Source organism: Lactuca virosa, chromosome 1 (assembly GCF_052849685.1).
Source record: "Lactuca virosa cultivar CGN04683 chromosome 1, Lactuca_virosa_CGN04683_v6, whole genome shotgun sequence".
In the NCBI taxonomy this organism is placed as follows: Eukaryota; Viridiplantae; Streptophyta; class Magnoliopsida; order Asterales; family Asteraceae; genus Lactuca; species Lactuca virosa.
In genome coordinates this window covers 187,935,526-187,961,416 of record NC_136426.1, presented here as the reverse complement: position 1 = coordinate 187,961,416, position 25,891 = coordinate 187,935,526, and the positions used below count along the sequence as shown (strand labels likewise).

Sequence of the window (25,891 nt, the reverse complement as noted above, 5' to 3'; positions counted from 1 at the left end):
TTTTTTAAAAAAAAATTGATTTTTTATTTTTTTTGCAGCGAAATTATTAAAAAACCTGCGATTTTTTTATAAAAAAATTAATTTTTTTTGTAATCTCTAAGTATTTTTTATGTATTTTTATGTATTTTTAGGGTTTTTTTGTTTTCCAAATAACCATTCCATATATATATATATATATATATATATATATATATATATATATATATATATATATATATATATACACTTGAAGTGAGAGCATGAACGTCGATTGGGTAAAGATCCCCACTGCTATTGTGCATCTTCGAGTGTTTCCCACTCTTGTAATCCTTCATACAGAAACCATAAGGGTCAAATTCAAAGGATACAATAAATGCAAATATATATGGAGATATATTCTGCTAATAAAAACACCAATATTTCGGTTTAAAAATAGTTATGGCAAAGGAGCAAATCTTGAACAGATCATCATGTTTGCATTTTTAAATATATAAAAATATTTTTGAATGGACTGTCCACCAAACACTTGCTTTTTAAAACATATAGAAAATGTCTACTAGACCATACAATAAAGAACGTAACATGTGGTCTATGCGAAGCCGCTAGAAGTCAATGCCTTGGGTTCAATAAAAAATAAAATATATATGATCCGAAAAGCCCATTAACTCTTTTTTTATTGCGTACTTTAAGACTTTTTCTTTACATCAACTTATTTAACATTTATATATGACAATTATTTTCTTCCACCGATTATCAATACGGTCTTTACTGACATTTTCTTGTATTTTAGTTATACTTCTTTTGTACCCTTGAATATTATTTTATTTGTTATGTTCATATCTTTAAAAAGGTTTAAATGTTGGAACAAATATTTACAAAAACTACAAATGAAACGGAAAACGAAAGAGGTGCGAACAAATATTCTCTATGTCTTATAATAAAACCATGGGCAATATATCTGTTCAAGATTTGCTCTATGTCTTATAATATTTAATTTTGCAGGAGTTGAAATTTGATTAAAGCCATGGCAATTAAGTAAGGCCTGTAAGCAAACTCCATTCTATATTATTGACAGCCAGAGGGGTGCGTCTACCATTACCAGCCTTCATCACCAAAATCATAAGACAATGTCTTCTTCACGCCTAAACCTTAAAAATTATTCAGTTCCTCTGGAGGAGATCAACCTTGCCACCGAGAACTTCAGTCCACAAAGATGTATTGGAGGTGGTGGATTTGGTTACGTCTACAGAGGACAACTCTCAAAACACTGGCAAGATCGCATAGTTGCTATCAAACGCCTAGCTAAGGATAGCTATCAAGGGGAGCGCGAATTCCGCAACGAGGTCGAGAAGATTTCCGGATTCCACCATGAAAATATCATCTCCTTCGTTGGTTATTGTGATGAAGAAAATGAGAAGATTATAGTTTATGAGTATGCGACCAATGGAAGCCTTGATCATCATCTCAAAGATCAAAATAAGATGTGCTGCATAACATGGGTACAGCGCCTGAAGATTTGTCTAGAGGCAGCAAGAGGTCTCAATTACCTTCATGTGGGTCGTGGGGAGCATAACAGTGTAATACACCGAGACATCAAGAGTGCCAATATTCTTTTAGATGACAATATGGTTGCAAAAATTTGTGATTTTGGGTTGTCAAGATCAGGAACCAAAAGTCATCCAAGTAGCCATATATATACAAAGGTTGCGGGTACCCAGTATTACATAGATCCCACTTACATTGAAAGCAACATCCTACGTCAAGAGTCGGACGTATACTCATTTGGTGTGGTACTGTTTGAAATGTTGAGTGGGATGTTGGTTTATCAAACAAGGAGAATCGGAGAGGATATGTCTGACTCTCTCATAAAGTTCGTTCGAAGATACTATCACAGTGAACTACACAAATTAATTGATCCCAATATAATAGATCAAATTAGCTATCGTTCCTTCTATAAATTTAACGAAGTTGCATGTAAGTGCATTAGTTACGATTTCAAGAAACGTCCTACATTTGACATGGTGATTAAGAGCATTGAGCAAGCATTGGATACTCAAGTAAGCGTTTTTCATTTAATGATTTTAAAAGAAGTCTTGATTTATAGCAAGATTGGAAAATATCATGAGACATACAACAAAATTTTGGTTTAATTTAACTTTATCCGTTTATCCTATGGAACTTACTTTTTGTGAAAGGTTAAATATAGATAATCTCCATTTCCATTTATTTATCTCGCGTTCTCAAATTTCTTTAAGTTGTGCGCTTTTCAAGTTGTAAGTTTGAAGAAGTCTATAAATACAAAAATATTTATTAATATGAATTCGAATATAGTTGCAGGAGAACGTTTCTGCCCTTATTGAGTGTGTTCAGAAAGACCAAGGATTTAGTCACGGAAAACCTGTTGCAGCATTTACCATATACAAGTGTCTTCTCCATTGGAATTTTCTTGAAGCAGAAAGCCCCATGGTGTTCAAGACACTTATTGCTCAAGTATTTCCTTCTGCAATTGAGGTACTTCCATCGTTATATTAGTGTATATTATATTATGTTTTATGTATTAAGCGTGGTGTATAGATAGCCCATATATATTGTATTTGTTGTAAGCCCATTAGGTTGCACTCCTTGAATGTATATATTTGTTTATGGAATGAAATATCAATTACGGGAAATCTTTCTAAGTCTATCACCAACAATCCAACATCAAAGCATTTGTATCTCATTCTTGACTTGAATCAACTTAACTATGATTTTTGGAGGGAGTTGTTCCAAACTCACTGTACCGGTTTTGGTGTGCATGGCCATCTCGATGGAACCTCAAAGCCGAAGGGAGATAAAGATGAAGAATGGTCTACCCTTGACTCTCTTTTCAGGATTTGGATCTATGGAACTCTAACCCAATCCCTTCTCAACATGGTGACGAAAACCGGCTCCACCGCTCACACCCTATGGATCGACATTGAAGCTCTCTTCCATAACAAAAAGGAGGCTTGCATTATGGAGCTTGAAAACGAACTCAGACAAATGACCATGGGAGACAAATCGATCAATGAGTTTTATGAAACAATGAAGGTCACAGCCGACTTACAAAGTAATATCGGTAATCCGGTCACGAAACACACTCTTTATTTTCTCAATGGTTTGAACAAAAATATGGCCATATTGCTACTGTCATTTGCCACAAAGAGCCTCTTCCTACTTTGCTTCAGGCCTGTTCAACCCTCTCTGTTGAAGAAAGTCGAGCCTCTCGCTCCCGTCCCACCTCACCCCTACTGTACTCTACACCTGGTCTCGCTCATCTTCCCAATCTCGCAACAACGATAATCGAAACAGCAACAATAATCGCCACTACAACAACCGTGGAAGCACCTACTTTCGTCGCTCTCAAGCAATCGACTACATCCGACCTCAGGTCGCTTCCCCTTTCTAGCCTCCTAAACAACCTCCATTCATGCCTCCTTGGTCTTTCTACCCTTCACCTTGGATTCCCTATGGATGGCCTGCAGCGCCTTGGGCCGCTGCTAGAACACCACCGGACAACAGCTACATCGCATCACCAGCTAATGTCATTGCGCAACAAGGACTGTTGGGCAACAGTCCTATTGCTTATCTTGATCGCTCACCACAGCCCCTGTTGCTTTTCACGCTTCTGATCACATGGTTGAACTCACTCCCCCATGGCAATGGTTCCCTCCGACTACCTACGATCAACCTACCAACATTGCAGCAACCATGAACTCAATGACAATGAATGACACGTACCACTCATCTTAGTATATGGACACTGGTGCTACCTCTCACTTGGCCTCGGAAACAAGTATACTTCACTCTCTTAGTAATTGTTTCAAAGTAAATTCAGTTCTTATTGATACTAGTTCTCATATCAATGTTACCCATATTGGTTGTGCCCATTTACTCATACCTCACTGTCCCCTTCACCATCATAATGTTCTTGTCACACGTGACATAATCAAAAAAAGTATCTCTGTTCGTAAATTCACCACATATAATGATGCTATCGTTGAATTTGACAACTTTAGTTTTTCTTTGACCAATTATCGAACCCGCCAAGTTATTCTTAGATGTAATAGCTCAGGCGATCTCTATCCAGCTTTCTCGGTGCCCTCTACTCAATACGCACTCCTTGCTTGTAGTCCCACCTTATGCCACCAACGCCTTGGTCACCTGGCTCATCGTGTCCTTCAGCTTAACTAAAAAAATGTGTTACATGTAGTCAAAATATTAACTGGGTTATATGTAATTCTTTTCATCTTGGCAAGCATTTTAGATTGCCATTTACTTTGTCTATTTCAGTTGTTTCTAGTGCTTTTCATATTGTTCATTCAGATATTTGGACATCCCCAATTTCAAGTATTTATGGAATAAACTATTATGTCTTATTTTTAGATCATTATTGGCATTTTCTTTGGGTTATCCATTACGTAACAAATCGAAAGTCGTCTGTAAATTTTTACACTTTCGTGTATATGTCAAAACCCAAGTTAAGATTAAAATAAAATCTTTCCAATGTGATCATGGGGGTGAATTTGATAACAGGGAATTTCACTCCTTATTTGACCAAAAATGGCATCATCTTTCATTTCTCTTGTCCCAAAACATCCCAACAAAATAGGATGTCTGAATCTATGATACACACCATAAATAATATGATTTGTACCCTTCTATTTCAAGCTAACATGCCGCCTGAATATTGGGTCGAGGCTCTCCATATGGCATCTTTTGTTTCTCACTAGTGGCCGACATAACTCCCCAGTTATCGACTCTCCTTCATCCCCTTCGGGTGCCATGACTTCCATTTCATCCCCTACCAGTCATATCACTCTAGAACCTTCTCCTACTCACCCATTGATAATGCGTGTCAAACAAGGTATCTCCAAACCTATTTCTAATCTTAATCTACACACCACTACTATCAACATACCACTACTGAGTCTCCAATTCCTAAATCCCGTCTACATGCCCTTCGTGACCTTGATTGGATCATTTCAATGCAAGATGAATTTGAGGATGTTATTTCTAACAAAACCTTGAAACTTGTCTCGGGGCCTCAAGGGGCCAATATTCTATCTTTTATGTGGTTATTTATAATGAAATATAGAGAAGATGGATCATTTGACAGGTACAAAGCACGGTTAGCTGCAAATGGGAAGAGTTAGAGACTAGGTGTCGATTATGATAAGACTTTCAGTTTGATTATCAAATCGACCAGTATACGCTCGGTCTTGAGCATTTTCGCATCCCGCTAGTGGCCCATCCATCAGCTGGATGTCAAGAATTATTTTTACATGGCCAACTTCTTGAGACTGTTTACATGTGTTAACCCTCGGGATTCCATCATCTTGATTCTATTTGCTTCTTATAGAAATCCCTATACGACTTGAAGCAAGCCCCTCGAGACTAGTTTCATAGTTTCACCAAGTTCATTACCCATATTAGATTAATTCATAGAAAATTTGAATTCTCCTTGTTCACCTACCCAAACGGCTCTTGCACTGCCTTTCTTCTTATATATGTTGACGATATCAACCTTACTGCTTCCTCGGCTTCCTTGATTTCTCGCATCATGTCCCTCCTCTCCATCGAGTTTTCCATGACTATCTGCGAGATTTGTCTTATTTTCAAGGGATTTCACCCACAAGGGATCATTCGGGGTTATTTCTATCTCAACGAAAATCAGTTTTGTAGAAATCGGTCTGAAATACAAACCATCTCTCATGTGTAAGGTCTTTCTCTTTAAGATTCATTTGTTCCATAAATGGTTTACAATCTTCATCAGTAGTTCCATCTCATGTAAGTCTGAGCAATATGAGAAAAACAAAATAGAAGTTCCTCAAGTTTCAGACACGCACGAATAAATTTGGGAAAATTGTGTTGGAATGAAAAGAATGGGAGGGCAAAGAAATTGGCAAGCCAAAATCCCACAAACCCCATGCCTTGTCAGTGAGAACAAGCTACAAATAAATAAACACATTGAAATCAGCTAATTTAAGTGAATCCATGAACAATTATCCGTCTGCAAAAAACGAAGGGAAATAGGGTCATACAGAACAATAGTCGTCGTGTTTGGGGGCCCGTCGGATAAAGATGGAGCAGAAGCACCGCTAATAGATGGAGAATTAAATAGCTTCACCTTGTAATTAGGACAGAGGTAGGAAGAGGAGAATACAATAGATACACGTCGAGTGGGGAAAACTGTCATCAGGAAATCGGTGATTAATCGTTTGACGGCCTTTAACCGATTACGATTATTGTGTGGAGAAAACCATCATCAATGTCACACCCCCAAACCAGAACGGCGGAAACGTTCGGGGGTGGATGACTTCATGTATAGTATCATAACAACGACTATAATAGTGAAGAAAGCAAACACAACCATCATCAATATAACTGAAAGAGTTACATCATAGAGTAAGTTTACATGTTTCAAAATCAATTACATCATGATGACAAAATAAGTTTTGAATTTAACGCCTTAGCATCCCGTCCTCGAAAGCAGTTGATTACAAGTTTAGTAATTTCCTAAAAATACAAGTTGTTTGAAAAAGTGTCAACACAAAGGTTGGTGAGTTCATAAGAGTTTTAATTGAGAAATAAATTGTTTTTCCTTTTGTAAAAGCGATAAAGTTGTTCCAGAAAATCCAATATTTTCGTTAAAGAGTAAATTGAAAGTTTCTATGTTATGAAATAGTGCATCCTAGAATTTCCAATAATTTCCTTCCATAATCTCCAAGTGTATATAAGTTATATAAAATTAAAGTTAAATAAACCGTCGAATGTAATGGGTCTGCCCTAGGCCCACAACCAAACAAGGAACAGGAAATAAAGCGGACCCACCAATTCTAAGTCGATCACGACTTAATTCTATATAACTCTAGCATATACCCTTAGTAATTATGGCTGAAAACTAACAATTCTAGATAGAATGTAGTCTTAAAAACCAAAGACCGAGACTATGCTTATCATAGTCATCAAGTGGTGGTAGTGGACATAAACTATACATATCATAATTCACCAAATAGTGGTATTGATAGTGAACATGAATTATGCATATTATAGTTTATCCAAAAGTGGTGGTGGAAGTGAACATAAACTATACATATCATAATTCACAAAATAGTAGTAGTGATAGTGAACATGAATTATGCATATTATAGTTTATCCAAATTGTTTGTAATGTAATGCAATCTAACTATACCTACTATAGTTAGCGTATTTGTTGGTAGTGTACACTTATTATAGTTTATTGAAACTACTAGCTGTAGTGGCAAACCTTGGTATATGATTTGTATCTTCGAGATAAGGTAAATAATATGTATTATCATTCACATGAATTCAATTAACACTATCCTTGTCATGGTTTACCAAATGTTTGTATGTAACGGATGTAAACTTTGTTTATGACAATTTGTTATTTCACCATACTTAATATAGTAAAAACCCATTTGTTTTCTGATGTATGTTTACATACCAAGACAAAATGACACATAATGTAATAATATATAATCACATAATGATACACTCCTTGCTCAACAAGTTACAAGGTGGGAATGGAAGTTGTAAGCTGTCAACTTGTTTCTAACATTTCTGTACTGTTTTGGAAAAATCCCAGAAAAATCATACGAAGTTGAAAACTGAATCCCTAAACTCTGGGAGTTTAGAAAATATGTCTAGTTTGTTCATAAATTTTATCATTATTTTTAGATGTCTCTAACTTGTGTGAAAATGTCTATATTCACAGACTGGTCCGGATTCGTAGCTACAGTGATAGGCAGTTTTGTAAAAATCGCCAAAAATTGTAGAAAAAGCGTATGAACATGTGCAAGTAGTCATTTTAAATTTATAAACCTTAACTATTTGCATCTAATACAGTTTTGAAAACTAAAATGTTTAAGTTGACCAAAACAGTCCATGAATGGAGTTAAACTTTCCTGATGAAAGCTGTTGGAAAAGTTTAGTTGTGTTCTTGGTGTTTTAACTTGTATTCCCCCCTTAAAACTTAAGAAAACATGAAAATGTAGGGGTATGAACTCACCTTGTGTGATTTCAGTGGATGGATGTTGGAGAAAGGAAGTATTCAACTCAAGAACACTTAGAGTGTTACTAGAAGATTCGAAGATCTAACACCAATATGATGGAATTTGTGTAAGTAATCTATGATTTGGAGTAGAAGGAAGTGTAATAATCATAAGGATGATGAAGATGCTTACCAAAAGAAGAAGTAAAGCCTTGGAAAATGCCTTGGAAATCTCGAAATTAAGAGAGAAGAGTTGAGAGAAAAGTGTTTGATCTTTTGGTGGAAATGAGAGAAAATGAGTGAAGTGAGGAGAGAGGGTGTGTTTTCCAGCCCTTAGAACGTGGGGATGGCTGGAGATTGATGGAAAAGTACAAGGAAGTGACTAGGTATGGTGGGGAGGGTGTAGGTTGGTCATGGAGTGGGTATGGGTGGTTGCTTGTGTCATTAACTAAAGAAAAGTCAACACTCCACCTCTTGTACTTCACCCACTCTTCTTGGATAAGATTTATCCCCCAAAACGTGATTATTTAATAAATATGGGGCCTTATATGTTAAAACAAAGTTTTTGGTGAAAATCCCGCATTAAAATGATGGAAAACGGGTTTAAAATGAAGTCGTGGTCGAAAACCGGGAAGAAATGGCCTTTCTGCGAGACCTCTCGGTACTGGGCCGAGGTTTGGTCCCTTCTGGTCATGGACCGAAGGCGAAAGTGGTTTGGACCCGAAATGGAGCGAAGGCGAAGGTGGGCTAGGAAGCGAAATGGACCGAAGGGATCAGAAGCGAAATGGACCGAAGGGATCATAAGCGAAATGGACCGAAGGGACCTTCGGGTTCGGTCCTTGCGAGGTTCGGTCCGACAAGCAGGTTCGGTTCTTGGGACTGCGGGTTCGGTCCTTGGGGTCTCGGTTCTTCAGAAGTTCGGTCCCTATAAGGACCTTCGGCCCTAAGAGGGTTCGGTCCCTTAAGAGGGGTTTCGGGTCCTTACGTCTATTTTACCCGTTTTTACCCCGTTTTAAGCGGTTTTTGACCTGGTTAAGGGTCGGGATGACCCGAATGATTACCAAAAGTTAAAGGAACTTTTGAGAGAGATTTGGGAGAGGCTTCTTTTGTGACCATTTTGAGTGCTCGGCTTCGTAACGCAAAGTCTGTAAGCCCCGTTAAGCCATGTTTAAGGGTCTTACACACTCCCGATGAGTGTGCAATAGTGTTTTATCGCTTTGGTTCATTGTTTACCACTATCAAGGCTAAGGAAATTTAACTACTCGAACTTTCCAAATGATGATTCATCATTAAATAGTGAATTGTACAGTAATTACATAACGCATACCCTAGTATACATGGGTTAACTGAGTTGACCGGTTTGACTTATTGACTTTGCTTGACTTTGACTTGACCAGAATTTGACGGTTGTCACAATCAGCCTTTTCGGCTGCCAAACAGACGAATCAATTTGAAACCCCAAATTGGAAACATCAGATGCTCTAGAGCCTTTCAACCGACCTACCTTGTCGTGGCTTAACGTTAGACGGTGGATTACGGTGGATCGGTGGAGCCTAGACCTCTGTCCATATCTAACTAAAGCCCTGAACGATGAAAATCATGGCGGTGTTGAAAGTCTGTAGAAAAGACTACGGAAGGAGAAGGGTAGCAACGACGTTGAAGGGACGTAGAAAAAAGAAAGTGGTGGTTCTATTTGACTAGATCACGGACGGTAAAAGGAGGAATGGTGGAAGCAGAAAGAAGAAAGAAGGATAGGAATAGCGAAGCTCTAATGGGTTCGTATACTTCCGAGGAGAAGCGGTGGAGACGTACACTAATCCCATTTTTATTGGTTACACAGGCCGTAGACGGGATGAGAAAGTTATTAGATGAGATAGGCAGTGGGGAAGGATCTGGTAGACGATTCATTTGTTCCAGCAATGATTTACAATCTTCATCAGTAGTTCCATCTCTTGTAATTCTGAGCAATATGAGAAAAACAAAATAGAAGTTCCTCAAATTTTAGACTTGCACGAATAAATTTGGGAAAATTGTGTTGGAATGCAAAGAACGGGAGGGCAAAGAAATTGGAAAGCCAAAATCCCCAAACCCCACGCCTTGTCAGTGAGAACAACCTACAAATAAATAAACACATCGAAATCAGCTCATTTAACTGAATCCATGAACAATTATCCGTCTACAAAAAACGAAGTGAAATAGGGTCATACAGAACAATAGACGCCGTGTTTGTGAGCCGTCGGATAAAGATGGAGCAGAAGCACAACTAATAGATGGAGAATTAAATAGCTTCACCTTATAATTATGACAGAGGTAGGAAGAGGATAATACAATAGATACACGTCGAGTGGGGAAAACTGTCATCGGGAAATCGGTGATTAATCGTTTGACGGGCTTTAACCGATTACGATTAGGGTACTTGGCGGAAGTTAGTCAAAATCGATCAAATTCGGGTTTGGCGGTCCTCGGCTGTCATAGGCGGGAGATTTTTAAAAATTAAAAAATTTTAATTTTCAAATATTACACCAAAATTTTAAATTTTCAAGATTTTAAGATTTCAACTTTTAAAATATTAAACTAAACTTTTCAAAACTTCAAAATTTAAATTTTCAAATACTTATTTTTTTAGGGAATATTAATTTTTTAAATAATTTTATTAATAATTAAGGGTCCCCGATTAATCTGCGATTAATCCCTGCATAGTTCGATTAATCGCTAATCGTCAGTCGAACGACGAGCTACCATCAAACAATTTTTACAACCTTGATGAAAATACGTACCAGAACTTTTTGACCGAGCTCACATGTCTTCATGTAATCCATGTCACACTCGTACTGACACCCAGTCAAAACTGGATCATACTGGTAGCCCGTTTCACGACCCAACCCTATGTCGTAGGCAACTTCGGTTTTACACGTCCCTTCCAATCATCAGTACACAGACTTCTGGGCCTCCCGACTTCACTCTTCACAGATTTTTGGTCCAATTTGAGAGTTTTCTCTTGTGCTCCTGCTCAAACTGCTAGTGCTAGGCGTATTAGTGTATATTATATTATGCTTTATGTATTTAGCCCAATGTAATAGATAGCTCATATATATTTTATTTGTTGTAAGCCCATTAGGTTACACTGCTTGTATTAATGTATATATTTTTTTATGGAATGAAATATCAATTACGGGAAATCGTTCTAAGTCTAATACATTAATGGTAAACAAATCACTTTTCAGAAATCAAGCTATTTCAAGGGCATTAACTATATATTCGTTAATTGATTTAGATGAATTAATCTAGTCATGTTGATTCTTACAAAATACATGAAAGAATTTTTAGCCCTTTCATCTAGGAAACTTATAGCATAATTACAACTACATTGATATATATTTCATTAACAGTGACGTCCTTATTTTATCTGATATTAATAAGCATTACTTCCATTTTCAAGTTATTGTTAAATATAAAAATATTTGTAATATTTCTTTTTTTCAGCCGCAAATCATTAAAAATCTTCTCTACCAACAAGCTATAGCAGAAAAAACAGGGGAATTATATAACATTTATAGCAATTTGAGGGTTCTTAACCCACTCGGTCAAATTTGGTTTACATCTATGCTCTCTCAATTTGGGTTAGCTAGAATACCCAAATGTAGCACCCTATGACACCATTTAGGGACTTTTTTTTTGTTAGAGCATTAACTATCACTGCACTTCTCTCGACCAGACTGTATAAATTGTGTTAATCGTTCAACTTATTGCAGTATCAAAAGTCCAATGAGCAGATGGCGTATTGGTTATCATGTGCATCTAATCTATTATTCTTAATCCAAAAAAGTAAAAAACTTGATGGTGGAAGTACAATTCCGGAACCACCACCTTCAACTATGCCACATGAAGAAATGATAAAGGTATTGATTTTTATTATTATCAATTTCATCAATTCAAGATAGATAGTTTTGTTCAATGATATGGTTTTATACTTATATATCTACTGATTTGGTACATCCTTGTGTCTACGTTGATGAGGATGAGGAGGAGGTTGTACGACAAGTTCAAGTAAAAAAACCAGCATTACATTTCATGGATCAACTAACGGAATATGTAGAGAATATATACAACTTTATCTGTGACGACATGATTAAAGAGTTGCAACCATTACTTGCCTCGTCCATTGAGGTAGTTCAACTTGGATTCTTTCACACCTATAGTCTTTTTTTTATCCGTGTGATCATAATATATATATTCTTATTTCTTAATTACTAATTTGCATATTATTTACACGTGATCGATGCATTAATACACCCGGATAACAATTTTGAAATTCAGGCTCCACAAACATTCGAGGGACTAACAAGTTCTAGAAAATCCTTTCGCGAAGATTCTCAATTCAGTGATTGGCAAGGGATTCTTGATCACCTTAACAATCTACTCAAAACGATGAAAGAAAATTATGTTAGTGCATTATCTGCAACCTCATGTTTCTCCATTGATTTATATAATACTTATCATTTTTGCAATTATTTTTTCCATAAGAAAAATTAATTAATAAATTTACAAATTAAAATTGTCCAAAAAGTTTTGTTTACGAGATTTTCTCAAATAATTGCATTTCAGGTGCCTCCAATAATTGTTCAGAAGATATTAGCTCAAGTTTTCTCCTATATTAATACACAGCTCTTTAATAGGTGTTTTATTACGCAACTTTAAAGTGTGTTTAGTTGTGGAAAATTGTTTTCATTTTCTAAGAAAATGTTTTCAGAAAATAGAGTTGAGTTTTTATTTTCAATTTTCAATGACAATTTTAGAAAACGCGTTTAGATGAAACCGGAGGAGTTTTCATTTTCCATCTTAGAAATTTGGAAAACTGTAAAAATCATTTTTCTAATTTACATAAAATTTGGAAAACTGATAATTTTCATTTTCTTGGAAAATTTTGGAAAACTGAACGAACAAAACTTTGAAAATTTCCGTTTTTCTTTGAAAATTTTCCTCGAAAACTGGTAATTTTCTACAACCAAACGCACCCTTAACTTTTTTCCCCTTTCATTTCCATTGTTTCCCATCATTTATATTCATTTGAAGTTATCTTCATCATGTAGTCTCCTTACGCGTCACGAGAATTGTACCTTCAAAAATGGGGAATTTGTGAAATCCGGTTTAGCGGAGCTGGAGCTATGGTGTTCTCAGCCACCACAAAAGGTAATTGTTTATGCCGACTATTTGCGTGCCACATTTGTTTGCAGAAATAGATATTATTTGTTGTGGTTGGAAATAACATATAAATTGTTAGGAACCGGACCGGGTACACGCAGCGGAAACACACTATCACACACACAAACTCACGAAAATAAAGTAAGAAGAACACAAGGATTTTATGTGGTTCGGATTCGGTGCAAATCCTACGTCCACGGGCTGCAACTAGAGAATTTTATTAAAACTTACAAGATTACAATTGGCTTGACATTCTACACTTGATGTTCTCTCAAGTTTTTGCACACCAAATATGCAAAACATACATGCATATATACAGGTGAATGTTTGCCATGTGAAAACAGAAAGAGTTGTAACCAATTTAAAGTCTATCAACTTCAAGTTTGAACATGTTGAATGCACCACTTATTTTTCAACTTTCAGTTTGAATTTGATTCTTTTATTTCACATGTTTTCAACCTTTCATATTTTACCTAACAATCTCCCACTTGAAAGTTTGAACAACATGGTCCGTCTCTGTCATCCAACTCTAGTAATCTTAAAACAACCAAGTCTTCCAAGCCTCCAGTTCCTAAGAACAAGCTAAACTTAGTCTCATTTCTCTAATTGTAGCCGCCCCTCATCTTCAAGTACTAGAAGGGCCAGTTGAAGCTCCCACTAGCTCCAACTCAGTCGTGGCTAATCGCACCACCGACTCATCCTCTGTCTCAACCGGTTTGGACACTCCACCAGATCCAGAGATACACCGAGGACCACTAACACTCTCCAAACTTTGCAAACTTCCAACAAGAGAGAATTTTCCAGTCTTAGTCTTCAAAACCCAACGGCTCTTTGTAACTGTACCCGGAACACACCCCGTGCTCCCACTGTCACAGAATCCCCTGAATGGTTTAGAATTTCCGACTCGTTCAGCTAACATCCCCTTGGCTCCAGAATTCATGTTTGCAAAAATGAACTCTCTTAGCAGTAGATTTAGCGAACCAGATTTTGTTTTGCTTAATCGGGATGGTCATACTTCCCTCAGCAGGTACATCAACCATATACAATGACCCACGCTTCATACCTTGAGCAATCACCGAATTACCATTGACCACCATCCATTTACCACCACCAAACCTTACTTCCAGTCCTTGTTTATCCAGCTGACCAACAGAAATCAATTTTTTCTTCAGCTCCGGAATAACCCTGACATTCTTCAGGCTCCATGTAGTTCCCAATGAAGTAACTAGATCAATATCTCCTATGCCCGTTACTTGAAGCATCTCGTCATTTGCTAACCGTACCTTTCCAAAATCTCCTTTTTTTAGATTCACCATCGTTTCCCCGTTGTCCATGGCGTGAAACGAAGCCCCTGAATCCATGACCCAAGAGTCCACAGAACTTTCCATATTGAGTATCAGTGCATCATCCTCAGACACACTCTCAGCACCAGCAATGTTTAATTCTTTCTTTGGACATTGACTCTTAACATGTCCCACCTCTTGGCAGTTCCAGCATTTCACATTCTTCAAAGTTCTAGAAGAACTTTTTCCCCGACTCCCACTGCTCCTGCTATTCCCTCTACCTCTTCCGACATTTAATAAATCAGAAGAAGAAGATCCACCTTGATTCTTGTGTCTGATATCTTCGCCAAGAACCAAATCTCTAACCCCTTCAAAAGTCATACCACTGGTCCCCACGGAACTCGTAACAACAGTAACTGTTCCGGACCAGCTATCAGGTAGAGAAGCTAGTAGCAGTGATGCTTGAGTCTCGTTATCAAATTTAATTCCCACAGATGATAATCTGGACAAAATTGAATTTAGATTGTTAATGTGAACCGTAACTGAGCCTTCCTCATTCATCCTTGTAGTGAACAACTCCTTCATCAAGAACACCTTGTTAGCCGCCGATGGTTTCTCATACATATTTGACAGAGCCTCCATCATACCACGCGCCGTGGTTTCATTCATGATGTTGAAAGCAACGCTCTTCGTCAACGACAATGTAATAACCGCCTTGGCTTTCTTGTCCTTTGAGTTCCACGCATCTTCAAAAGCTTTTTCCATTTTCTCCGGTTTGTTTCCGAGTACCATGTCCAAGTCTTTCTGACATAGCAATGCTTCTAATTGCATTTTCCACCAGCTAAAATCAGAACCGTTGAACTTTTCGATTACAACCTTGTCTTCAGCCATTACGACAAACAAGATACAAATAAGGTACATTCGTGCGTGAAAAAAAAATGATTGTACCCTCCAAACCTCGCTAATCTGGCTCTGATACCAGTTGTTAGGAACCGGACCGGGTACACGCAGCGGAAACACACTATCACACACACAAACTCACGAAAATAAAGTAAGAAGAACACAAGGATTTTACGTGGTTCGGATTCGGTGCAAATCCTACGTCCACGGGCTGCAACTAGAGAATTTTATTAAAACTTACAAGATTACAATTGGCTTGACATTCTACACTTGATGTTCTCTCAAGTTTTTGCACACCAAATATGCAAAACATACATGCATATATACAAGTGAATGTTTGCCATGTGAAAACAGAAAGAGTTGTAACCAATTTAAAGTCTATCAACTTCAAGTTTGAACATGTTGAATGCACCACTTATTTTTCAACTTTCAGTTTGAATTTGATTCTTTTATTTCACATGTTTTCAACCTTTCATATTTTACCTAACATAATTAAGAAAAAAATACCTAGAAAAAAGATAAACACAATTCCACTTAAATAATGAGGCAATTGAAAATATTAAAGACAATGATTTACGTTCACACAATCACATTTCTTGGTTGATCCATGGGCGAATGAGAGATAGAAAACTTTATTATCGTGAAAACAGGGTCAGTCCAAACATATATGGGGCCCGGGACAAAAAGAATAAAAAATGGCCCCTTAAAGACAAATATAATAAAGATTTAAAAATATACCACACACTCTTCAATATAGACGTGTTCAATTAGCACTAACAAGCAAACTAAGTTGTTTATCTTTTGAGCTAATTTGAGTTTCATTCAACTTTAGGCCCTAAAAATCATTTAGGTAAAAAAAAATTATATATATAAACTACATAACCCATAAATTTTGGGCCCCCTGGAGTCGTCGGCCCTAGGCGGTCGCCCGGGTTGCCCACCGTCTTGACCGGCTCTGCATGAAAAATCACAATTCCCTAACACACATACACAACTCAGCAAAGAAAGAGCATCAATATATACAGCGAGGTGATATAATTTTATAGTTTGCAAGTACCTGCACGCAGTGGCGGACCTTAGTGGAGCCCGGGGTGTCCCGGGCCGGTGCTCCGATTCAGGCACGTTGTGTAAAAAAAAATTTAATGTTTTTTTTTTGTTTTTTCTATTAGGTACACCGGATTAAAATACGAGTTCCACTACTAATTTAGATTTATTAAACAGGTAAGCGAAGGCTCTCTCTCTCGCTCTGTGGTCTTGTGTGAACTCCTTTCAGAAATTTTTTTTAGTGTCACTCCCATTAAAACGTTCGGCCACCGCCACTGCCTGCACGTCATATGGATAGAGTCTATAAACCATGCATGAAGACCAACCAACTATTGACCCCATAAACTACCCCGCTTATATTTCTACCAGACCCCACTGGCCTTTCATCGGGGTATACAACAGACACCCCTACATTTACCCTCATGGCTACCACGTATATGTTGGGGATTCCATGGCTAAATCTGAGTAGCATAAATGAGGTCAAAAAGTATATTAGAATCCATAGCTCAATAGTATATTGCAACATAATAAGGAATAAAATATAACAAATATTGCATTTTTAATAAAAATTGGAGAAAAATTTGTCAATGTGATACAACCTCGTAGTTTCCTTTGGATTCATAGTCCTATGAACATCTGCTCCAAATTAGGTTTGTTAGGATGGTATTATAATTCGATTGATATTTAAACTAATAGTAATCTCAAAAGATAATGGCTAAGGTTTCATATACCACACATGTGTTGTGTCTTGACAGGAGCTCTGAAATTCAAACCAGACATGCACTCACTTCATGAGATAAACCCAAGTATAATGAGTGTAATCCCATACATGAGACAATAGTAGGAGGAGCCTCCCTTGAAACAAGTTGGGGATGGACCCACACATCACAATTAACAAGATCAAAAGGATAAAATGAATAAGTGACATTTTTATTGAACGATAAAGTAGAAAATTTTGCAATTTTACAACCACTATAGTTAGAAATAGCATAGATGATGAAACGACCCAAAATACCGGAAGAGTCTAAAAACTATAAACATGAAGATGGTAGATGTCCCAAATGAGAATATCAAAGATAATAATCAGAATAAGAACGATTCAAACAAAAATAAGACAAATCAACAATAGATGCAGCAACATTCGAAACTTTAACCTAATCTACAACATAGAATTCTCCTTGGCCTACTGCGGATCTCGGTCAATCTTTAAGATTATAGATCCTTTACAAAACAAATAGAATCCAAATAGAAGACCCAATATCCACATTTACATAAATGACTGACCAAACCAAGGTTTAAACAAGTTTAGGAATATAATAGACATCCGTGAGAGAAATATGAGGGGTATTAATAGAACCCACACATATTGGCAATTATGTACCATTAGTAGGTATAACAGAAATAGGTGAACTACAAAACCAAGAAACATAGGATGACAAACATGATGACATACGGTGATATACAGTAGAATCTAGGATTCATAATAATCGAGGAATACCTGAAGTATTGGATGAAGACATACACGAATGACATATCGATGCTGACATTGCATTTGGATTAGAGGCAATGTATTATATCAAGGCCTAAAATCATATGGTCCAAATTAGATGGTGGTATGATGGTTGCTTAATGATCGGTCTCTATAGAAGGTACAAAAACGGTGAACTATGGTGGATGTGGTGCCTACAGTGTAGGAGTAGACGGTCCGGTTCAAAAGATGTGCGAAAATGTCTAGATGTATGTTTTGTTATGAAAACATTTGTTTTTGTTTCGCTTTGTTCAATTTTAGTGGGCCTAACATATCTAATGATTCCTCTGTTTGCTAAAAACACATTCATCAATGGCAACTTTAGGGGATTGTGGAAACAAATTGGCTTAGGTTAAGGTGGAATGTTAAAAATAATAGGCATAATGGAAGCTTTAGACCATTTGGCAACCAGATACTTGATATGAGTTTCATCTACATTCAGATCATGAACAACTGACTCAAGTACGTGAAGAGGGGTACAATGGAGAATTGTTCTATGTATGCCTTCAAAATCAAAATGTAGTGCCATCAAAAACTCCACCAAGCATTGATCTTCCCTTTTAGCAATGTATGGTTTAAAGCCTTTAGTTTAGCAGACTCTTTGAGACCAACAAATCCTTTAAATTTGACATAATAAAATAAAAATCATGAACACTCATAGTGTTCTGTTGGAGGGCTCAAATATCAGTCTTTCATTGCCTTTAGCAAAATTTGTTTAAGTGTATAGTTTATCCAAGTGATACCAAATTTATTTTAGTGTATCTCCAATTGGATGCCAACTGACTGAAGAACATGGTGATCGATCCTAGTGGTAATATTAGAACTATTCTCGAAAGCTTGGAGTGGTGTTGCATAATTAGAAGCTTTTTCTTCAACTGGTTTTCCTTTTATACTAGTAACAATACCTCATATATGTCTATGCTACAAAAAATTCTTCATCACATAACTCCAATATACATAATATTTTCTATATAGTTTAGTGTTAATGCAGAGAGTAGGGGGGGCTGTCGGGTGCTTTGCCCTACTTAATCTCATTTAGAAGTTCAACTAATTTATAGATAAAATGAGCCCACAAATAAATTTCTAGCCCATATCGATTAATTACTAATATGAGCCCCTCCCAATCATTTTTAAAAGACAATTGTTATATATAAAAAAATGACAGTATGAAATTGTAACTTGACACCCATGTTTGATTTAATTCTCACTGCCTTCACTCATATTTCTTTTATTTTAATTTACCATTGATTATACCTCTATTGTTATCAATTATTCACTAGATATTTTGATTGCATCCTCATTTATTCATAAATAGATTTTGTAAGTGATGATTAACCAATATTGTTGATAGCTATTTAATTCTTCAATTCTTTCAGTTAAGAAATTGTTTTTAGTTATACTACTATATCTACAAGATTTCAATTCTCTAATCAAAAGAAGGTAAACATTAATTCTTATAGCATCTTTCATTTTCTATAACTTTTAACTAATAACTTAATATCATTAGTAATTTGGTTTATTATAATCACAAGGTAAATCATTCATATGAAAAGAACCATTGATTCCTTTTTCAAACTAATAGAATATGTGTAGACCTAAAATTGCATCTAGTTAGTGATAATACTAAAGATGGATGTAGTTCTTATTTAAACAATTTTTTTCTTTATGAATTTCTTTTTTATTTTACGGCCTCTGTTATGATGTTTTGGATATAAAAATATTTTAATATCTTATTAAGATATAAGCCCCCTTATCCTAAAATTCTGGCTTCGCCCCTGTGTTAATGAATTGTAGAGAGTCGTCCTTGAGAGCCTTATTAACGGTATTCAAAGCAAACAAATACCGAAAATAACCAACAAACAATTTCGAGCAATTACCAAAATGAACAAACAACAATCTCAAAATTTGTTTTTTTTTCCTGATGAACATTACTAAGTCTATGAAAACTCTCTAGTCGAAGAACAATATTGAGTCGTATAGTGCTAAACGACGAACAATGTCCAGTTGATTTACAATGTCAAGTTGATGAACATTTACATTATTTTCTTTCAATAAAAAATAACAATCGATCTACAAAAATAATTTAGATTTGATAGAGCTCTTATATTATATAAATTAATGGCAATCTCAATAGAAAATGGCTAAGATTTCATTGTTGAAAGAAAACTATGAAATATAAATAAATGTAAATAAGCATATAAATAGAAAAATTATCTAAAATTAACCTAACTAAAAGGCTAAAATAGTCCAATACAAAAATAGGCCTAAAATACTTTTATTGTACTAAAATGATGATTGTAAACTTCATAGGATCCCAAGTCACTAGTTTTTTATTTCTATTTAGTTGCAGCTAAAAACATAATTTACACAAACATGCATACATACATAGATAAATTATGTATATACATAGTTACATACATACACCCGAGTATACATACAGACATCATGCATTCACAAATATGTCTAGATCAAAACAAAACTATTAGCACACAATTAACAAGTAAGTTTTTATGGTTTAAATACATGTTTAATGTCTAGTTCTATAATTTATTTGTAAAAATTTATATATATCCTAACTAGTTTATAACCCGTGGAAACCACAAAATTAATTAAATTTTTATAGTAAAAACACAAAATTATTAATTAATTGTTTTAAATAAATTATTAATTAAGAGTTTTTTTTAGTTATATAAATTTTAATCATTGATTTAAATAAATATGTGAAATTATATCATTTGTATTATTTTTATATTAATTTTTATTCTAATGTTATTAATTTAATGTAATTAAAGTGGAAATTTTAAAATTTAAAATTTGAAATGGAGTTGACAAGTGGCATACATTAATTAGGAGACATAATAAGGAGACACGTGGCAAAAGAAGAATAAAATATGCATTAATTAGGAGACTTAATAGGATGACACATGTCAAAAGGAGAATAAAACTATTCTTTTATTAGAATAGGGATAAGGACAACATCTAAGGTTAGATCGAATTCAAATTGTTCAAGTAACTCTTTGTTGATGCAATTAGCTAAGCTTTATTTGGTCACTTTAGGTTCTGAAAAATATTTTATATGCGACAGTTTGATGTCTTAGCCTGGGATGAACTTCAACATATCCGACAAGCTATTGAGTTTCTGGTATGTTTCCCCCAATTTATGTTGTACCCTGGAGGTTCTAACATGTTTCTCTTCTCTCCCAATATTGAACTTTTTACAATTTTTTAAACTTCGACTTAAAGTGTATATATAAATCGTTCATTGTTATACTAGTCACACTTATTCAGTAATTTTACTACCTCCAGGTGATACAGGAAAAGCACATGTTATCCTACGATGAAATCACCAACCTATTCCAAGTAAATCTCTTTTTCCCTCATAAACGAATGACCCATTACTACAATTCTCATCTCAATATTGCAGAGTTCGCATTACAACTTAATTACCTATTGTTATAACACAGTTGTAGACCTTACCGCAGAATTAGAATCTACTTTCAATAACAATTCTACTCGTGGAAATCCTAAAACTTGGCAAAACAAGGTTGATCATTGTAATTAATATCTCACTAATCAATCCAATCAGAGAATGTCATGCTAGTAAGCATTACTATATATATGAAAGACTAAATTTTAGTAAATAGTGTTTTTAGTCATTATGCATATGTCAATTATGGAGACAATGGTGGATCGAGCCTACAAGTCAAGTGGGGTGCATAGCCTTGACCATGTAAATTAATCAAAAACATTAAACGCTAAAAAGTTGAAACTCTTAATTTGGTTAACTGTTAGTCTGTTAACTGAACACAAGTATATAGATCGATACACTGATTCACATACATAAATATAAAATTAAGAAAAAAATCAACAAACCAACAACTAATCATTCGTAGAAACAATTAGAAAAAATAGCCTCAGTCTTCATCCCAAACATAACACAAAGTAAACTATAACCTCTTAAGAAAAATACTAGATAGCTCTATAGTAGTTCCAGCAAATAGCGCTAATTATTAAGGAGTGTAGAGCTATTTTTGGTCTTTTAGAGAGAGAGAGAAAGAGAGATTTTGAATGGAGGCATACATCCTAAAGTTGTTAAGATCCGTTTACGATCCGGATCATATTTAGAGTTATTTTCTTAAAATAACTAAAACGATTGGTCCAGAATCAATTCTACATGCACACAATATATATATATATATATATATATATATATATATATATATATATATATATGGTGGGGTCCACATCCAAGTGGACCCATACATCCTAAAGTTGTTAAGATCAGGATCCTAGGTAGGATCGTTTTTGGGTTTGCAAGATCGGGATCATAAGATCAGGCCGGGATCCTAAGATCCCACAAAATAAAATATAATTTTAATTTTTTATTTTTAATCATGAAAAGTATTTCAAACATTCAATTTTTTTTTTCAAAAGTTATAAAAACTTCAAAATATTAGTTATAAGTCACAACAAAAACTGGTAAACGGTAATTGGTAAAGGATAAAAGACATAAAGTAGTAAAAAATTTCATTTAATATATATATATATATATATATATATATATATATATATATATATATATATATATATATATATCAAGGGAAGATACGATCGGATCGGATCTCGATCCTACTTTCGATCTTACGATCTTAGTTGCAATCCTACTCCAAATATGATCCGTTTACGATCCGGATCTAAAATAAAGATCGCGATTTTGATAACCATGATATTTTCGATTATAAGTAATCCTGAAATAATAGAATTTTTAAAAGATAGATACCATATATTTGGAAAATAGTATAAGGATATAATTTTTAATTTTCAAAATTTGAATAAAGTTGACACTCCATTATTTACTTATTTAATTTTGAATTTTTTGAATTTTGAAGATTCTAAGCATCCCGCAATTGCATAGATTATGCACAATTTATAGGCTCGACCCTAACGATGTATTCTCCCATGTAAGTGCTACATGTATAATTTCATTTTAAACATTTAAATATGTATCCATAATATCGTATACTAATTAGCTGGTCATCGTGTTATCTGTACCCAGGTTATTTTAACAATGAAGATATTGATGAGAGTAAATTCTTGTTTTGGTTATTGCCATCGACGAAACCTCAGTTCCAGCTACGGATTAAAATATCTTCTGAAGATTCTATGCATCGTAATTTTGTATTCAATATGCACTATGTATTGGGAGGACACTCACAACGTATCCTCCGATGTAAGTGCTACATGTAAAATAATATTTTAAGAAGTTAAATCTGTCATCATAATATGGTATATTAATTAATTAACTAGTCATTGTGTTATCCAGGTTATCATAATGATGAAGATATGGATGAAAGTGCATTCTAGTGTCACTTATCTACTAACTGATAGCTCCAGGTATTACGCAATTTCGTTTTTTGTTGTTTGTTGGAAGATGAGGTGATATGATTAGATAGTTCATACATTAAATGTCACACATTACGTAGCTTTGAAAAAAGGCCCCTAACTAGTATCGAGTTTTGCAGCAACCCGATTACAATATATACTAGCTATTACACAATTATCTTTAAATTATTATTACTATCCAACCTCCAACGCATGCCAATTATACAATTTCGATAATATTCTTTTAGTAATATTTTTTCCTTCATCAAAAACTCAATTCGATGACTCAATCAACAAAACAGTCTTAAAAAAAAAAAACTCTCACATATATTCACATATATAGAGACATATAGAATTATATCGCACCAATGTGATATATTAACACTTCCATGTAGGCTCGATTGCAAAGATGTCTTGACCCATGGCCTGCAAGACAATGACGTGATATCATCTATATCATATCCTATTACATTATAAATAAGAATTTTTTTTTTCTATCATCTCATATGCACTTGAAACTTTCATAACCTTTTCAATTTCAACTTAGTATAATTAATTATTATTTTAAAATATGTTATTAAGTGTTAAATCTAATTTTGTTATTATTAGACTTTTAAAATAATTATTATACTATACTCACATGTTAATTTAAATATTAGGTTAAATCCAAAACATAAATCAAAATACAAAATAAACATAAAAATATATTCAAATGTTATTTTTTAAAATAATTTAAAAAAATTATATAAACTAAATATAAAACGACAAGTCAAATTAAATAATAAAATATCAAGAAAAACTCTTTTTGATTATTAGTTAAATTTTCTGTAGGAAGATATTATTGAATGATATAATTCTAATAGATGTATATGTTATAATATGGTTTAAAATAAACACAAATTTATATATGAAGTTAGTTTAAGAGTTATTATTTTATAGTTAATATCTTATTATTTTCAACATATATTTGCAAAATAATAAACTCTGTAGTCTTTTTTTTTTGTGCAACCTGCAATATTCGCCATGTATATTAATACAATAAATCATTTTCTTTTCGAATTTCAATATTAACTCTTTAGTATCTATAATTTTTAACACTAATAAGTAATTTGTAAAAATATTTTGTAATACTTATAAGTGTTTTTGAATTAACTAACAACAATAATAAATAATAGTAACATAAAAATATAAATCACATAACAATTAGATTAAAAACAATGGTTGATATTTGAAAAAAAAAAATATGATCGGAATATAGTCGTATAAGTAATTTTGAAATTATTCATTATAATAGTTAAAAGTACCATTAAATATAAAAATTATATTTAATTTTATTAATAAGTATGATCAAATAAGTAACTTTTAAAATAATTAACCATAACAATAGTTAAAAGTAACATTAAATTGAAAATTATATTTTAATTTATAAATATGTTAGCCACCGATAAAACTCGTTGAATAACATTGTTTAAGATTGTTGCAATTTTAGATAGATGTAGAATATACTATATGTTTTTTCTTTCTCTCAAGGATATGCTAATAAATTTAAATGTGATGTATTTGCGTCTTCATGACTTGTTGGTTATTCTATGAAACTTGAATCCGTAGCTCACCTATTCGAATTTCATCAAAAACTGATATCAATAAATCATGAGTTTAGTGCAATTGATTTCACTTTATTACGATGAATACACGTTATCATACTCTTATATATTGCAAATGTAACTAAATATTAATAAACATTATATGCTATTATTATCTATCAGAAATGCATCTGAGTATAAATAATGAACTGAGATTCTTAAATGCAGAAAAACATTCAATGTTGATGACCTATACACTTCCTTGCAAGTAAACGATTTTGCAAACATTAATCCTCCTATAGAACTTTCAAAGTGTGGAGCCTTTAAAGTTCTTAACAACTAAAGACCATACCTCACCAAATTATGTTTCATGTAAGTTGTGGAGCAATGATGTTTTATGTAAGGCAAGGATTTTAAAAACTCCATTTTAGTTTCATGGTTTTGTAATTAAAGCATATTGAATGGAAGGGAATCTTAAATGTTATGACGGTATAATTATTCTACAAGCGGTAGTTATTGGTATGGCTATCAATGTATTCCACTAGAACACGTTCCTATCATGGTTTGGTCAGAGATTGTTGTTGTTGTCTCTTTGAGTTGGTTGTGTCATTGGTGCGTAGCTTTCCTAATTTCGTGATTCTTTAATTTTGTATTGTTGATTATTTTCCGAAACTTAATCCCTACATGCTGATATGTTGTTGTGATAATGTCACCTTTTTGGAAAGTGTTGCATTCGACTATGGTGTGTCAACATGTTCGTACCATTTACAAGCGATGATTTTTAGTTGTGCTCTGTGCTTATTATTGTTATATATGAGAAATTTACCTTCTTCATTGGGTTGGTTAGTGTTATAAAATAATCAAATGCTAAAAAGCAATAAGAACACCAATAACAAAAAGTGTGATGATCCCGGAATCTGAACACTAGGTATGAATCAATAAGAAAAGCAGAAAATAA

General features: G+C 34.3%; 1 protein-coding gene across 4 annotated transcripts; it reads left to right on the top strand.

Annotated features, from left to right (window-relative positions):
• Positions 1-837: 837 nt before the first annotated feature.
• Positions 838-25,529, top strand: LOC145163265 (myosin-6-like). Of its 4 annotated transcripts, none has more exons than XM_079082105.1 (14): positions 838-887; positions 982-2,036; positions 2,317-2,490; positions 11,764-11,910; positions 12,029-12,178; positions 12,329-12,454; positions 12,617-12,687; positions 13,102-13,201; positions 21,054-21,110; positions 21,275-21,328; positions 22,858-22,929; positions 23,025-23,198; positions 23,292-23,362; positions 25,162-25,529. In XM_079082105.1, exons 2-14 carry the CDS (start codon positions 1,107-1,109, stop codon positions 25,274-25,276), a joined length of 2,241 nt encoding a protein of 746 aa, XP_078938231.1. In that variant the 5' UTR covers positions 838-887; positions 982-1,106; the 3' UTR covers positions 25,277-25,529. The 4 variants fall into 4 exon arrangements, with proteins under 4 accessions (XP_078938231.1, XP_078938229.1, XP_078938234.1 ...); XM_079082103.1 differs by having other exon boundaries at positions 2,311-2,490; XM_079082108.1 differs by lacking the exons at positions 21,054-21,110; positions 21,275-21,328 and having other exon boundaries at positions 2,311-2,490.
• Positions 25,530-25,891: the final 362 nt, after the last annotated feature.

What these genes read in the sequence shown, in the direction of transcription:
- LOC145163265 (XM_079082103.1), top strand. Translation starts at nt 1,107, where the DNA reads ATGTCTTCTTCACGCCTAAACCTTAAAAATTATTCAGTTCCTCTGGAG. An exon ending in AAACGATGAAAGAAAATTAT is followed by an intron (nt 12,455 to 12,616) that starts GTTAGTGCATTA and finishes ATTGCATTTCAG; the next exon opens with GTGCCTCCAATAATTGTTCA. An exon ending in CTCACAACGTATCCTCCGAT is followed by an intron (nt 23,199 to 23,291) that starts GTAAGTGCTACA and finishes TGTGTTATCCAG; the next exon opens with GTTATCATAATGATGAAGAT.